Source organism: Hyposmocoma kahamanoa, unplaced genomic scaffold (genome assembly GCF_003589595.1).
Source record: "Hyposmocoma kahamanoa isolate Upper Pololo Valley unplaced genomic scaffold, ASM358959v1 93, whole genome shotgun sequence".
Taxonomy (NCBI): domain Eukaryota; kingdom Metazoa; phylum Arthropoda; class Insecta; order Lepidoptera; family Cosmopterigidae; genus Hyposmocoma; species Hyposmocoma kahamanoa.
The window spans coordinates 13,129,718-13,146,917 of NW_020654810.1; the positions used below are offsets into that span (position 1 = coordinate 13,129,718).

Sequence of the window (17,200 nt, forward strand, 5' to 3'; positions counted from 1 at the left end):
GCGTCATCTGAAATATTTATAGCCCATTTGCATCTGCTATAATACTCATCCGGCTCAGGCTAGCAGTGCATGTCGTTCCATCAATGATTTCATACGTTGTATTATGTCATAACATACGTCACCAAATGATAATTTATATTACAGACATTAGTACGTTTTCTTTAATTATTCAATAATTATATTGGTATAAAACTGTTACAACCTCTATAATGTTTTGATTTATTACAAAACAAAACGCAATTTTGCAGTCCAGTCTCCACACAGTATCCAGTCTGAATCTATATAATCATCATTTAATTTTTTGTAACTATGTAGGTAGCTGACATGTCTTTCACATCTGCATATTAATTATATGACTTACTAATATTGGGGATTAAAGTATGGAATCGCCGCAAAACTAATCTAAAAAAATGGTAAGGCTTATAAATTCAATACTTTGGCGTCATTCATTTGTGTTCGTTTTGGTTAGCTTTACATTTGCTTTGAAATAAAACATGGATACGTAGTCTATGAGGGATACTGGTAAAGTTCCTGTTTTTTTTTTAAATACGAACTCCGGTGTGGCACAGATGCAGCGCAAACGACTCAAAACATCAACGTGTGTGGAGCAGGTATAACTAACAATCGTACAATGTATTTTTTTTTTTGCCCGATTCCGCAGTGAAAATTTTAAAATGGAACACGAGCTTCAGGGACGTCGTCAACTGTTGAAAAACAACAAGTTGCGAGTTATTATTGAAGCCAATTCGTATTTGATTACAGAGAATGAGTGTAGGAAAATGAGTAGCATACGAATAATTTGAATTATGGCGGGCAATGCTTAAAGAATCAACACAGAAATGAAGAAGTTCTAGACTTTGTTAATGGATTTTTTCTATTTCGCTTTTTTTAAATATATCAAGTGACCAGACCAACAAGTGCCCTTGGTGGTAAGTAACACTCGGAGCTTACCATACTGTTTGTGGCAAAAATAGGTATAGTGGCAGAACTCCCCAGAACGAACTCTTTTAGAATAAGCTCTACTGCTAGGATTTACAATTTTCTGCCCCAAAAGGAAAAAAGCTACCAGCAAGACAGCAGAAGTGTATTGATAGATATTTTGGTTATGTAACTGTTGTTTTCTGCATTTTTTTTAAGTTTCATACTAATTCTATAAATGATATTTTAAAACTTTAACCCCCATTTCTATCACCTTTTCTATATTAAAATACGATAACTATTAATAACCATCATAAATATTAATGTTCATAGGTGTCAACTTATGAACACTTTGTTATATTGCATTGTTAACGTTTAGTATAGATTAAATAATAAAAACAACTGTAAAGTATGTATCTTAATTTATTTAATAAATAAGTATACTTAATAAATAAATAATGGAAATAGGCTTAATAACAATTTTATTTTAATAAATAAATAAAATGTAACTATTTAATTTAAGTTTTTGATATTTTCCCATTTTGTCAACATTCCAAAAAAGGAAAATTTGTGACAAAATGGAATGACTAGTATCATGAAATGATACGTTGGTAAAGATGATTAAAGCTTTTGATAAGTTTTAAAATATTCCTTTTGAGTATTGTTTTAGTCGTCTCCTCCCGTCATCACTTCCATGAATTCTGAAACAAAGCTTACTTTTATAAAGACCCTAGGAACCACACCTTATCTAATTGTTTGAATGTCGCGCAAAATGCCTCGTCAAAGGGAATAATTTACTTTCTGAAATAGCAGTAACCTAAATTAAGTTATCTTGAATTATGCTACAAGGATCGTATTAAATAAAAATAGCGAAAAAGAAAAAGACAGTAAGCACTCGTAATTTAATATGTGCATAATCAAACCGTTTAGTTTTACATAAATTATGGATAATTAATAATTTATTCGTGTTCAGGAGCTGTTATTTAATGTTGCTAAAGCCTCCGGTGACCAGCGACGGCAGTTACTTCCGTCAAAGTTAATAAGTTTAGCAATCCAAAAATATTCCCACATTGCAAGCATCCTGGGCACATTGCTCCAGTGCACATTACCCCAAGACACGAAAATGTTTACGAAATTTAAATCTTTCACCATTTAATTTTAAGTTTTTAGCAAATCGTTTCTTTATTTAATGGCATTATTATTCCTATTACACTATCTTATCTTTCATATACGCAACATACCATCGAAGTCAACGGTGCCAGAGCCATCGGAGTCAATTTCCTCAATCATCATGTCCAACTCCTCGGCACTGATTTTGTCGTCCAACTCCTTCAAGATCTCTCTGAGTACACCTGTCGTGATGAAACCGTTGCCTGAAGCAAATACGAACATTTCACAACCGCAAATATGTGTGTAGAATATGAGCAAGAAGCGCGTCCAAAATAATTAAGCTAATGGTATATTCTGAAAAATTGCATAGCTATATTGGTACATACAAATCGTAATGTATTAGATTAATTATATCACCCAAAAGCGACGTGATATACAACAAATAATAAATACAAAAATTTGAACGCTATTCCCTTCTCGTGTAAGCATTAAAGGTTTTATGATAAACAAGTCTTCGCCTGAATTCGTGAACCTCGCACCTCCGTGATGTGAACTTTTGAGTAGGCACAAAAGCGAGAACTACTAGAATGATTAATAGCTTTATTTTATAAATGTATAATCATCTCGGTCTAGAAATTATATTTTAAGCTTTAATTGCTCGATATTGCGCTTGAAAAATAATTAAAGAGATTTCGTTTAAAAACTGAGTTACGAGGTTGTCGAATATAGCCAACGAAGTGATATAGCAGAAAAATTTTAGGACAAATTAGTCTTAACAAGAAAATCACCCTCTTTGTCATATAACCGGAATGCCTCTTTAAGTTCCTGCTGCATCGCTTCCGCGTCCTCCTCTACCATGAATCTAGAAGCCAAGGTCACGAACTCTTCGAACTCCAACATTCCCGAACCTGAAAGTAAATTTAGGGCAAAATAATAATTAGGAAATTTAATGTCTTTCGTACTGTGTACGACGCGTAAAATAATATTTGAAATAATGACTGTAAAGGCTTAAACATTATCTATATTCATTATCCAGCTCCTTTAATTAACCCCTGTATGAGTTACAATGGCAAAGGAATATTTTAAGCAAAGTTACATTCTGACAATTCTTACTCCGTCTTTATGTTGTTGATTACCACCCATTCGAATGAAGTGCTTTGCTTCCCTCTCCCTAATGCATACGGCAAAAGAATAGAATACATTACAAAGAAAAATACAGTTTAGGGCTATTTAAGGTTGGAGTGAATAGGTATTTTTTGGACGAACGTATACCATCGCCGATCAACGTCGCTTTACACCAGGTGATGTTGTGGCCCAGCGTGTCTCTTATATATGTTCAAAAAGCTATACTCTAACCATGTAATTTGATTTGTCAAGAAAAGAACAAGAAGTAGGCTAGTGTTCCAGACCTATACTGTGGATATTTCACAGATCCGCACGAAGCGTTACACATCCACATTTATATGGCGCATGGCGATAGAATTCCCTGCTTGCAGACTTATTCCCTAAACGCTATGATTTGGGCCTTTTCATAGCGAGAGTGAATAGGCATTATTTAGGTGTGCAGCATGCACATCTAAAACCTCATCATTATTTTCCATCAGATGAGATGGAGTTAAAATGCGCACTTTTTTTATAAAAAGAGTTCACTGAACCCTGAACAAAAGTTTTCATTATGCATATGCATTTCTCACCTTATTATATTATGTACAAAGTCAAAAGCTTCTCAAGCTGGATACTTAAGATTTAAATTCAACTATACGCCGCTTACAATAAAAACGATCCCAAATCAAAAGTTTCAAGCTTGATGTGCTCTTTGACTGTAAAAATGAATAAATTAACGAAGTTTGTATCTCATAATGGTTCGTTTGTTTCTGACGTTGTAATTAAGGCTTACAAAACAGGGGGTGTCGGACTTTAAATGTCCCTCGCATTTTCCATCTTGTCGAGAGTTTAATAAATTTATTGGCACGGGTTGCGTATATATTTGTGTTCAAGCCGCAGGGATTTCTCTATGAAGGAGCTCTCTAGTAACATGTTGCTAATGGATTTTGTGATGGATGAATTTACATCCTACAAAAAATTATGAATTTTTCAGTTTTTGTCTTCCCATTTTGATCTCGTATTCGCATAGTATGTCACTGTGTAATAAAGATTACTTTGGTACATACTCGGACAAAAGTATCTGCTTTTGAAACAAAATATAAATAATATGCATTATACAATTCACTTTTGTACTTTGTGTATATATATTTTAAATTTAGTTCAGTTGTTACAAGTCTGTACACAATGTTTCGATACAATGAAAATACTGCCTCTAAGATTGCGATAATGCTAACGGGAATCCATTAAACCCATACTAACACACTAGTGCCCTACAACCTTATCCATCTTGATTTATAGTAGAACCTTATGTTATCCCTTTACGAAAACGTTCTGAGTTTGGCAGTTAGGACCGGAGATATTAAGGTTAAATAAATTGCCAAACTTCAGTAGCCAGCGCAATAAAAACTTACATACTTAAAAATAAAGCTTAAATAATCAAGAGACAAAAAGTATTGTTAAATTTGAAGATGACTTAAACCATTTAGACAGAGATTTGTTCGTATTACAAAACGAACTTCAAGTTTGAGCTAGAAATAAAAATAAAGGCTAAGTCTTCATCGTTATTTCTTGCTTAAACTTAGGGAAAGTTACTTTTGTTAAACCGAAATAATTGCTTAGCTCTGGTAAGCAATTATTTCGTTATTTTGCGCCGAAGTTGACCTTTTTTTTTAATTAAAAATTTTAAGTGCGCATTTAACCTCCATCTCATCTGACGGAAAGTGACGAAGTGTCGACGATGACGCACACCTATATAATGTCTATTTACTCTTGCCATGAAAAGGCTCAAGTTCTACCGTTCAGGGAAGTCAAAATTCGTATTAAGAAATCTCAGCACTAGTATCTCCTCGAGAGTTTTACTAGTCGTAATAGTTAATCTATAAACAACAATCAGGAATAACGGATATGTTATTTCCTAAGCCAATGTTATTACTAGTGTTGCGCTATCAGATAACGAAATATTTTCATTCGTAAATATGACAATTTATTTCCGAGATCTCGAGCACTTCAGGGGTAATTTATATCTATTTGTAACGGAAGGAAAACATTATTCTAATGATTAAGTGTTTCGTATTCGTAAAGAGATGTCGGAGATCAAGGGCGGGTTTCCGGGCTAAAATTATTTATATGTATATACATATTTATGTGTTCTATAATATATGAAGTTCCTAGATTTTCGCGATTGTTACACATAGAAAATAAATTCTTTTATCGGATCTAAATCGTGTATGTTGGCTTCTTTGAAAAACATATATACTCGATTTGGTAGAACATAATAGTTTCGTTTACTATATTAGCATACGTTATCATAACTTGTATATATTTCAAACTACATAGTATCAGCGGGGCTTCCAAACCGTAACTAAAATTATTTAATTCTGTAGTCGTAGAGCTTAAAGTTGTTTAACACGTATTTTTTGGTTTATCGATAAATGATTATTTTAAACATATTTACAAACTTTGTCTGATTCGTTCTTTGACATGTCAAGAATAAGAAATACAGTGACTTTATTAGCCATTGTACAAAAAAATATTGTTGTTTTCTAGTTGGACGCAGTCCACGAAATAGTGGAATGACCTAATGGCCGTAAATTAGGTCAATCGCGTGACTGGAATAAAATAGTGAATTTTAACGTCCTTTGCGTATCCGCGTCTTTTATAAAGCAAAATTTAAAAAAACTTAGATTAATTACGTAAAGCGCAAGATATTCCAACACGATTTATCTTTATTTTCAACCGACTTCAAAAAAAGGAGGAGGTTCTCGGTTTTTTTTGCATGTACGTTACGCGATACCTCTTTTGTAAATGATGATTTGATTTGATGATTCTTTTTTGTCGGAAAGAGAGTACCTCAGTAGTGGTCCAATGGGGTAGGGTAGGGTGGCAAACTAGGGGATGATTCCGGCTTCGTGCACTATCCGGTAACCGATTCAATAAAATTTTTTTCAAATAAATGTAATTCCTCGAACTTTTTGAGGTCGATTTTTTTAGCACTCTGTACTGAGATTGTGTTATAATATTGTGACCATACTTTAAATCGATTGTAATAATAAAATTTGAGTTGACCTCGGTGGCCTAATGGTTTGCAAGGTAGGCACCGGATAAGGAGGACTCAGATTTGATTTCCGGTAAAAGACCAATTTAAGAAAGGAATTTTTCTAAATTGGTTCTGGTCTGGGTGTTCTAGACAGTACCCCAAAGTGAATTCCATTACTCTGGTACTTAGGAATTGCCTACCAGGCAATTGGTGTAGTTATCTGGCACATTATTATTATTATTATTATTATTATTTCTGAGATTTTTAGTAGCAATAGAGCTCCTTGTGACAGAGTTCGTCCAGGGAAGTACTGCCACCTTACCTATTTCTGCCGCCAACTAGTAATGTCAGCATTACTGTGTTCCGATTTTGAAGGGTAAGGGTGCTGGTGAAATTACAGGCGCATGAGACTTGTCAACGTATGTCTCAGGACGCAGTGGCAGTGAGCCTCAGATCTTTGCGATTTAAAGCTCTGAGTGGCACTGCAACTGTTATGGACAGGCGTGTAGCGTACCATCAGGCGCACGACTTGTTCGTCCCGTTACTAGATATTATAAAAAAGAAAAAAAAACTATTTTTTATTAACAACCTCCGAACGGTTACCAAGATGGTCTGCCACGCAGAGGTCCCAGTTTCGATTCCTGGGCCGGGAGAAATATTTATAAGGCCTATTTTTATTTCTCTCGTAAGTTTGAGCGTAATTTTTGGTTGCCTATGTGTGTGTCCATGGCACCTGCGCTACAGAATTTAACTAATGCGAGGCTTTATAAATAATATATTACTTATTATTATTAATTTGGATACCTATTTTAGACTCTTGTCTCTGCCAAGGCCTAAAAGATTCATCCTAAGTTATTATTATTTTAAAAGTACCTCTAATTTTCTTTTTACTTTAATCACTTTTTATATCAGACCAAATATTACCACAGTACACTTAGTTTAGTTATTATGTCTTTAAATTTATTAACCGAATTCAAAAAAGGAGGAGGTTCTCAATTCGACTGCATGTTCTTTTTTCTTTTTTTATTGTATGTACGTTACGCGATAACTCCGGTATTTGTGAACCGATTTTCATGATTCTTTTTTTGTTGGAAAGGGGGAACTTCCATAGTGATCCCATTTCATTTTGAAGAAAATCATCCACCTCGAAGGGTGGCTGTTCGCGCATGAAGATTCATTTTCATGAATAGCGCCTAACATTAATTTAGGAGCAATTATTTTAATGGTTGATTTTGCTATTTCTCCAATTCAAGGCGTTTTTCTCACCATATACTTTGAATAGTGAGAACCGATTTTTTATTATCTCCAGTGTCAAGTCCTGTATACTGGCGAACTAGGGGATATTTCAGTAAAACTTAGCAAATAGACGTAATTCCACGTACTTTTGAGGCCGGTTTTTTTTAGTACTCTGTACTGAGATTATTCTTACATTATAAACAGAAATATTTTTACACCATTATTTGAGACTTACCGTCCTCATCGACTTCATTGATGATCTCCTTAAGAGTATTCTCGTCAACTTGGTGGCCCAACATGCCGAGGATGGTGCCCACCATCACAGTGCCGATGCAGCCTTTTTTTTCCTGATCGAATGCCTCAAACGCCTTTTTCAAGACTGGAAAGTTATATAACTATATACTGTATCAATTCATGACACATATATTCGGATTTTTAATTACAAAATGATAGCTATAAATGATGTCACTTTGAGAAAATAAGTTGCCAATTCCAAAATTTTAACCGACTTTAAAAAAGGAGAATCTGTGAACCGATTTCGATAATTCTTTTTTTTTAATGGGGGTATCTCAGTAGAAGTCCCATTAAAATTGGAAGAAAATATTCCACCTTTAAGGGTGGAAAACAGGGGATGAATCCGTTTTATTGGATTTCACTCACTTTCCATTAACCGATTTCAATAAACATGGCAAATAAATGTAATTCCACAAAGTTTTGAAGTTGGTTTTTTTTTTTTAAAAAAAAAGTTATAATTACTATTGCACAGTGAACTGTTAGGTTCAATTCTCAATTAATTGAAAGAAAATTATTCAACAAGAAACGCTAAAAAGTTTTGATTGTTAATCTGCTAAAGAGTAAATATTTACATTTAGTCTTCACATACTCTAATCATTTTCTGTTACTTTTAGATTTTTTGAATTAAGGTTTTTATAAATTAAAACCTACAAATTGATACAAAGAAATATTTTTCTTACTACTCAAACTTACTGAATGAGTCAGTGAAAACTATTCTTTAAGACGCCACTATTTATTGTCAGAACCAGCAATTAATTAATCATTTACTATTTCTAATTATAAGTCCGGCTAGAGCGGTGAAATAAAAAGTTTCCTATTTTTCATTAAATTCGACTAACTATTAATCGAAAAACCCGACTGAATGAAGGATGAAATAAAGCTTATGAAATAAATTCCAAGAACTTATTATAATATTCATTTAACTTTGAAATACCCTACCATTAAAATGTATAATCCGATCACAAGTCTTTTATGTATAAAATAGAATTTGAACACATAAATAGAATGTGAAACTTGAACGTTCTGAATAATTTAAGCCCAACTTGCGCTTATTTAAAAACATACAAAAAAAAATAGAATATGTATTCTTTACAATTTTATGATAGAGGTTTATTATTTGAACATTTTCAAGCATGCCTTTTGAAGGGAACAAAGATAAGAATTTAGCAGCCCAAATTTATCAATTTATGCGCTTAGCTGTCAACATGTGGTATTTATTTACTGCAATAATGGGTAAGATAAAATGTGCTAATGCTTACTGTCGATCTGTTCCTTGCCAAGTTCATCCTGAAAATCACACAACAAATATGTAGACAAAAATTGTATGCAAATAAATATATGTCAATTTAAAAAAATATACATATACATAAGTATATATATCACTGCAGTATATGTATAAGATATTCACTAAAAAGTTTTTTCAAAATCCATAAAATGTCTTCTTTTTCTTTAAAAATTTCCCCTCACCATTTTCTTTCAATTCAGCGAATGCGCCTCACAAATATTGAATGATCGAATAAGCTATCGAGAACCAAAGAATAAGGAACACGAGTCCTTTTAGCTGGATGGCATGAGCGACTGATCGCAACCGCGCGACTATGTCACCCAGGTTGGTTCTGAACTGAATTCTACTCGCGATGTCGAACAACGCAAAACGCTTTTAACTGCTATTGGTAAGGTCATATTTCACAGGGGTAAAACAAGCTAAGTAGATACGCTTTGTAACAAGATACAACGTGTCACACGTTTGTCAACTAGTTCTCCTAGTCAGACAAAATAGTACTCACCTTAAAATATTTCATCTTAATTTTTCCTTAAGGTTAGGAGATTTCCATGAGTTTCTATGAAAATATTCTTCAAATAGAAAATTTTGAAGAAAATTCTAAAAGTTGCGGCAGTTTTTACTCTAACTCAGACATACGTACAGACAAAACTACTTTCACACGTAAAATTAAAATTCAAGAGTGAAGTTGAACGAAATTTGGCATTGATATACGAAGCTTGTGACGGTCTTAAGTCCACATCGTACAGCCCAGCTTGTAGTTGGCTGTATGTACGTGTCTATGTAGTGCAATTCATAATAACTGCTTGCCTGCCTAATTAACTGCCTCCTTGACCGAATAGTTACCATGCTGGACTACCACGCAGAGGTCCTGGGCCGGGAGAAATATTTGTATGGCCTACATTTACTTCTCTCGTGAGTTTGGGTGTAATCTGTGGTTGTCTTTGTGTGTATCCATGGCGCCCGCGATACAGGGGTTCCCTAGTGCGGGGCTATGAGTGTGTTCGTTATTCTCATTATCATTAATATGTCTTTTAAGGTAACTTAAATTAAGATTATTATGAATATAACACAGCAAAATGTACTAAGCAACAAAAATATAAATAATTTAAAGTAAATCTAATTTCAGAATAAGGTTTTATTCTGTTTACCTAATCCTCATAATATGTAGATAATTAGTTAGGAATAAATAAACGTCTTAACATTATGAAAACTGTAATAGTAAAAAATTTAAAATAAAGATGTGCCATGCATTTACATTTTACTGTCTTCTTTACCTATTTGTCTGATTAATTAATATAAACTAATATTAATAAATAGTTTGCATTAATTTAACTGACAGTTCAAGTCTATAAAGCAAAAATATGACTCGAATAAAACAAATTCTGTGACATATCTACAAGAGCGTTCCGCGTTTTCTGTAACTATTGCCAAAGGTCAATATATCAAAAGCTTGCCGGATAATCGCCGGTTGCACTTCAGGCGTACAGGCCAAGTGCAATCAATAATAACTTCCTACATCCAAATAGTTATTAATTAACACTTCGACTCTGGACTAATGCCATACTTTCTCAAGATTGTCTAAAGTAATAAAACAATAAAAGAAAATAAAGACGAATTGTTTACTGCATGACCATCGGACACAATTGCCATTTATCTTCCCCGTCTATTAATACTAATTGCCTTCAAAAGACAGTAGAAATTTACCATAGTGCTTTAGAGTTCTCCTAGAATAAAAAAATAAAATGAAATAAAATCTTATTTATTTGACATGCACAATGCTTTATAAAATACAAACAATTATTAAATGTTACATAATTATTAAATATCAAATAATTATAACAAACTAATGGAATAATTTCCCAAAAAAAAACTGAATATCAATTCAATAAAAATTTAATTAATACAGTGAATAGCGACATCTCTCGCCAGGACTGGTAGCTGTAAAAGTACTAACTGGGTGATAAATCTTTCATAGATTTGTCATAGACTACGACTAAAAAGTCGTTGAAAAACCAAATACAAAGACACGACGCAAGCACATAGAAAAATTCGTGAGGTCCGTTGGATCGTTCCGTGGCTTAGTTGGTATAGCGTCTGGCACGGTATGCAAGAAGACATCAGTTCGAATCCGACCGGATCGAAGGATTTTTTTCTGAGTGTTCTATCTTTGTATTAATAATTATAACAAACTAGTGGAGTAATTTCACAAAAAAAAAATTGAATATCAATTCAATAAATATTTAATTATTACACAATTCGTTCATAAATACAAAAATAAACAATAGAAAAAATAGGAAAATATGATAACAATAATAAAAAGAAAACTTGGTCCTACAAACTGTTTATAGAAAGTTTGTACTGAGACTTTATAACGCTATGGTAACCAAGTAAAATATAAAAACCGTCTATCGCTACTACAGCCCCCGTAGTATGGCTACGCATGATAGTCGCGACTCGCGCGATAAAATTGAAATAAGCGTGCGCTATTGGCTGTCTCAATCAGATGTAATTTAGATAGCTAATAGGGCGCGCTTATTCCAATTTTATAGTGCGCGTCGCGACTATCATGCGTAGTCATGCTACGAGAGTGTCTTTAAAAATATACATAATGTATTATCCAAGTATCATAAAACAAGTAATGAAAGAAGTATCTTTATGTATTCATGACTATGACTCATAGTTTAAATTCATTTATATTTAAACCTATGTACTTCCGGCTTATTTACTACAACGTATTATGTATGATGAGGCCGTAATAAATTTGTAGCTCTTACACGTGAATATAATTACATTTACACCTTCATACTAAAAATAAATAATTATTTATTACGTTTTTTTAGTGCATGAGCATATAATGATTTAATAAATCTGATTATGAAGTGATTTGTTCATTGTAGCGAATGAAAAAGGTCGCCTTTGAAAAAAATTATTGCAATAATAATAACGCACACACTCAACATAGCCCCGCACTAGGGAACCCTATTTAACATGGCACCCGCGACATATCGCGGGTGCCATGGACACACACATAGTCAACCACAAATTACACCCAACCCACGAGAGAAATAAATGTAGGCCATACAAATATTTCACCCGGCTCGGAAATCGAACCTAGTATCTCTGCGTGGCAGTGCGGCATGGTAACCGTTCGGCCACAGAGTCAGTCTTATTGCAATGTTATTGTTTTTCGATTTTAATTTATTTGTTCAATGGCACTAAACCCTGCGATAATACTGTAAAGTTCAAATTTGTGATAATATCTGGTAAAAACTAATGACACGTAACTAAAGCTCATCGACTCTCGTACTACATAGCTGCAAGTAATTATACTATTAGCGCCAATAAGTGCTTCAGAAGTGCTATAAACTTCATCATAAAATATTAATTACTTTCACTAATAATCGCTAAGTAACTTATAACCTTTATTTTTGTACCTAGGTTATAAAAACCATTCCCTGAAGGCAATGTCGAACACCTGAAGTGACACGTGACGCACTAAAGACATCATTTTATTATCGACGTTATTTTCTTAAAGCATGATTTATTTCCTAGCACACAGCACATATTTAAATTTCTTCTCATATGAAATGAACAAGCAGTTATAACACAAAAATAACTCATTGTCTGAGCAAACAATAGTAAAACAGCTGAATGATTGACCTGCCAGAAAAGTTTCAGGCTACAGACTATTCTGAAACTTGAGCAGAATGATCTTATACACAAGATATGTTACGTTCATAGAAATCGACGTTTGAAAACTGTCGCCAACCAATATAAACTTTTAAAAAAATCGCGCGTCGTTTGGTTTGCCGGGGCATAAATGATTAGGATTTTGTTGAACAAAATGAACATTCCGAAAAGTAGGTAAGAAGTAAAACAAAATTGAAAAGAAAAACAAATTTATTTTGTTATTAAACAAACGTGAAAAATATTTATAAGCCAAGTAGAACCTTGAAACAATGCTATTTCTAAAGTAAAATAAATTAATTTGTTTGTTGTGTCCCTGTTCTTTCATCACCATCATCATTTCAGCCGAAAGACGTCCAATGCTGGACATAGACCTCCCCAAAAGACCTAAATTGATCTTCTAACAAACGAGTAATAAATGACGACGATGAATCCAATACTAAACGATCTATAGATCAACCTGAAAATAATTCCATAATGATTAGTGACAAAGTGAATGAAAATAATGTATGTTCTGAATGTATATTCGCTAAATATATAAATAAAATATAAATGTATATACAATTTGAAAACTCAAATCAAGGAAAATGGTATTATATATATTACAAAAGCTGTCGAAATCGTTTTTCAAAAAAAAGTCTTATAAAAGCATTCTACAATTTGAATATCAGTGACTTGAATTATCGTGCTATGGCACAGGAACCCATTTTTAATAATTTTTTTGTTTTATTTACATTAACTTGGTAATTACTGCATTTTCTAAATACACACGATGGCGTATTTCTTGAAATTTGAACAAAATGACTCTGCTCGACGCAGACTGATTGCAACAGCGTACAGTTCTCTGATTTTCGAATCTTCAAGCTGGCGGATGCTAGACACATATCAGTTTTTTCTATGTATAAAAGATGGCAACCATTCCAACAGTACGTGAAGATCCACATACTTAAGCTCAGTATGCCTGTTTTACCAAACAAATTAATATACTGCCTGGTAAACCCACGGGCCGGAAGCCCAACATATTAAGCATAGTTATACAAAGAGGGAACACTGCCAGAATCTTGGGTACCTTGCCGCAGGAACCCAATTTTATTCTTATAATTTAATCCTAGTTTTACTGCCCAGTATTTAAACTTTTATTGTATTTTTACAGTTAGAGTTCGTCCAGGGAAGTACTGCCACCTTACCTATTTCTGCCGCCAAGCAGTGATGTATTCCGGTTTTGAAGGGTAAGGGTGCTGGTGAAATTACAGGCACATGGGACTTGTCGACGTATGTCTCAGGGTGACGGGCGCAGTGGCAGTGCCCCTCAGATTTTTGCGATTTGAAGCACTGAGTGGCACTGCAACTGTTATGGACAGGTGTGTAGGTAGCTTACCATCAGGCGCATGACTTGTTTGTCCCGTAACTTGATATAATATAAAAAATAAAAAAACCCCTTACCTGTCCAAATAATTATTGAAGATGCGTTACTATGTAATTTATTAAGTAAATAACATAGTAACGCATCTTTAAATAATAATAAAATAAAATTCTGCAATATAATTACATGAGCTTTAAGAATTACAAAGATATTAGTCTGGCAACCTTGGAGAAAGGGTTAGAAACTCCAAATATTAGGTAGGTACATTGGAAATTACAATATGAATATGGAGAAACGTGTAACATTTGTCAGTTAAAAGGCTATCCGCCTTGGCATAGAATGAGATTTGCGCGGGAGCAGCGTGGCTACATCCAATTAGCGTCCGCGCGCCTAATCGCTACAGGTGTTTGGCAATTAATAGAGAATATTTCTCCTTCTATTTATACTCGTTTCTATTTAAATTGACTATTTCTATCGCTTAAGTACTTTTAGTTATATAAGGGACACTGTGTGTGGCAATATTACGTCATTCTGTACAAATAGTTTCCGAGTGATTTAATTACGCTTATAAGTTATATAAATATATGTACATTAGACAGTACTTATCAATAAACGCGTATAATAGTGAAAATACAGAAATCATGCATAATGTCTAAAAACAATTCCATTTTGCGTTACTTGTTCTTATTAAAAAAATTGCATTTTACCTCCATCTCATCTGTTAGGACGTGACGATGATGTCGACAATAGAGTATGAACACCTAAATAACGCCTGTTCACTTTCGTCTTGAAAATAATAATAGTGAATAAATCATTTATTTGGCATCCAAGGCCCACTGGTTAGTGAAATACACACATTTTTAAACTTATGACTATTGTTAGTAAACACAAAGACAAAACATAAAACATAAAAACACACATTATTACGCTCGAGGCACCGCCGATTACCCCATCACCTCACCAGAACCTGGACGAAATGAGGAACCATCGGCGCATCGACCTTAGCCGCAAACGTTTTCAGGATGCTGTTAGGACTAGAAAGTAGTATAGAGAGTAGTGACGCCGTCTTTTTTCGAAAAGGCCCAATCTTTGAGGCAATAAGTCAGGGAATTTCAGGCAGGGAATTTCACTCCATTCGGCATGTAAATGTTGAAGCGTAATTAGGGTTCCCAGGAGTAAGTACTGTTTTAATAGTAGGTCTACTGATTTTAGCCGACGTCTATTAATTCTTATTGGTATTAATTTAGCAGCAGTAGAGTTCCTTGTGAAAGAGTTCGTCCAGGAAAGTACTGCCACCTTACCTATTTCTGCTACCAAACAGTAATGTTAGCATTACTGCGTTCCGGTTTTGAAGGGCAAGTCAGCTGGTAAAATTACAGGCGCATGGGACTTGTCAACTTTTGTGTCAAGATGACGGGCACAGTGTCAATGCCCCTCAGATCTTTGCGATTTAAAGCTCTGAGTGGCACTGCAACTGTTATGGACAGGCGAGTAGCTTACCATTAGGCTCACGACTTGTTCGTTCCGTCGCTTGATATTGAAAAAAAAGAGGACGCACTTTTATTTTTAGGTAATAAAACATGTTATATGTGGCAGGCAAAATCAAAAACTATGGTTTTTTGATTTTTTATTTTATGAAATAAAAAATCAAATATGATCAATCTACAATTTATAAAAAAGGGTTATAAACGTTTGAACATATGTTTTGGCTCATATCAGTAATTTAGAATTGTCTATTATGGCACCCGCCATACAATCCCTAACTCAAAACAGTGATACATTATATAGACGCTTGGAAGCCAAAATGGGATAAGCGACACTTTTGGTCATATTAAGTTTTATATACAGTTGGAATCAGCTAATGTTTCTAATTCCAACGATATTTAAAATTAAATATGACCCAACAGTGTCGCTTATCCCATTTTGCCTTTCAAGCGTCCATGGTTAGCAATTGTAATGGAATGACAGCTGTCAAATGCAACATTCAGATTTCCGCTAGAGGTAATAAAAAATACGACTTTATGTTACCAAGGTTGTAAGATATCATCAAACACGCTTTTTTTCGGCAATAATGTAAAAATTAAAAGACCAATCAATGTTTGGAGAAACCCGATTTAAATGTGTTTGAATGTAAATTCAGCGTCTTTAATATTTTTCCCTCGTTCTACTGTTTTTTGTGTGCAATATCTTCCAATTTTTTCAGATTTGTTCTGGCGATACTGAGCGTAAAACTTCGTGCGAATCCTTGGAATATCCATAACGTAGGTGTGGAACCCCAGCATACATAACAAGGGAAAGGTGAAATTTAGGTAGTATACTTACATAAGTACTTATAAAACACAAAAGTGTTTTCAATAATAAGCGAGATCGACCTCAATTTGGGTACTGAAATGGAATTATTTTATAATAGAAAATCTGGGACTACCGAATGATTTGAAGTAAAGACCTTTTTTGTTTTGTAATCTAAAAAAATGTGATCAGAAATAGAGAAATAATATTTTCATGTAATCAGAAATTGAAATGAAAAATAAAATGTTTGTTTTGCGATGGAAATCATAAGCAAAATTTGCTTAACTCTACATTTTAAGATACAGCTCTCCGTTTCTTAATACCAACTCGTGTCAAGAATTCATAGTTATATATAAAAAGGAACATTAAAAAAACTTTTTAAAACTTTCGAGTCAGTAAAACGTCGAAGCGAGAGATATATTTCGTCTGAAAGGGCAGATATAACGCTAAGCATTTATTTTCATCAAATAAGAAAATCAGACTAATAGTAGATAAAAAAAAATACAAGAAAAGAGACGCTTATTGATAAGTTGAAACTAATAAATAATATTTAAGGGAGATTTGGAAACATAATGTCTACATTACATCTCCAAAATTTCTTACAATCTGATTTCTAAGGGAAACCACAGCGAGGATTTTGTGGTTTACTGTATTTTGCACAATTATTTTCACAAAGAAATAACATTTATCGTTAAAGTTAGATAATATTGTTGTTGGCAGTTTCACTAGTGCAGAGCTCCAAAAATTCCACAAAACAATGCACCACACATTCTCAACGCTTTAGCATCCGGTAACGAATAGTGCTGCAGGACACTTTAAAAATTTTCCAGAGTTACGTGATAAAAATTATAAAATGTCACAATATAGTTTCAGCTAT

General features: G+C 33.7%; 1 protein-coding gene and 1 long non-coding RNA gene across 2 annotated transcripts; one reads left to right on the forward strand and one right to left on the reverse strand.

The window, feature by feature from the left end:
- Positions 1-1,501: 1,501 nt before the first annotated feature.
- LOC113237105 (troponin C-like) lies at positions 1,502-9,330 on the reverse strand. Its single transcript, XM_026473371.1, has 6 exons — positions 9,167-9,330; positions 8,959-8,986; positions 7,641-7,784; positions 2,817-2,936; positions 2,160-2,291; positions 1,502-1,619 (listed from the first exon to the last, which is right to left on the reverse strand). Exons 1-6 carry the CDS (start codon positions 9,167-9,169, stop codon positions 1,585-1,587), a joined length of 462 nt encoding a protein of 153 aa, XP_026329156.1. The 5' UTR covers positions 9,170-9,330; the 3' UTR covers positions 1,502-1,584.
- A 4,533-nt stretch (positions 9,331-13,863) lies between these two features.
- LOC113237154 lies at positions 13,864-17,155 on the forward strand. The gene is made up of 3 exons (XR_003311013.1): positions 13,864-13,900; positions 16,238-16,343; positions 17,044-17,155. It is a non-coding gene; the product is annotated as an uncharacterized LOC113237154 (long non-coding RNA).
- The last annotated feature ends 45 nt before the right edge of the window (positions 17,156-17,200 follow it).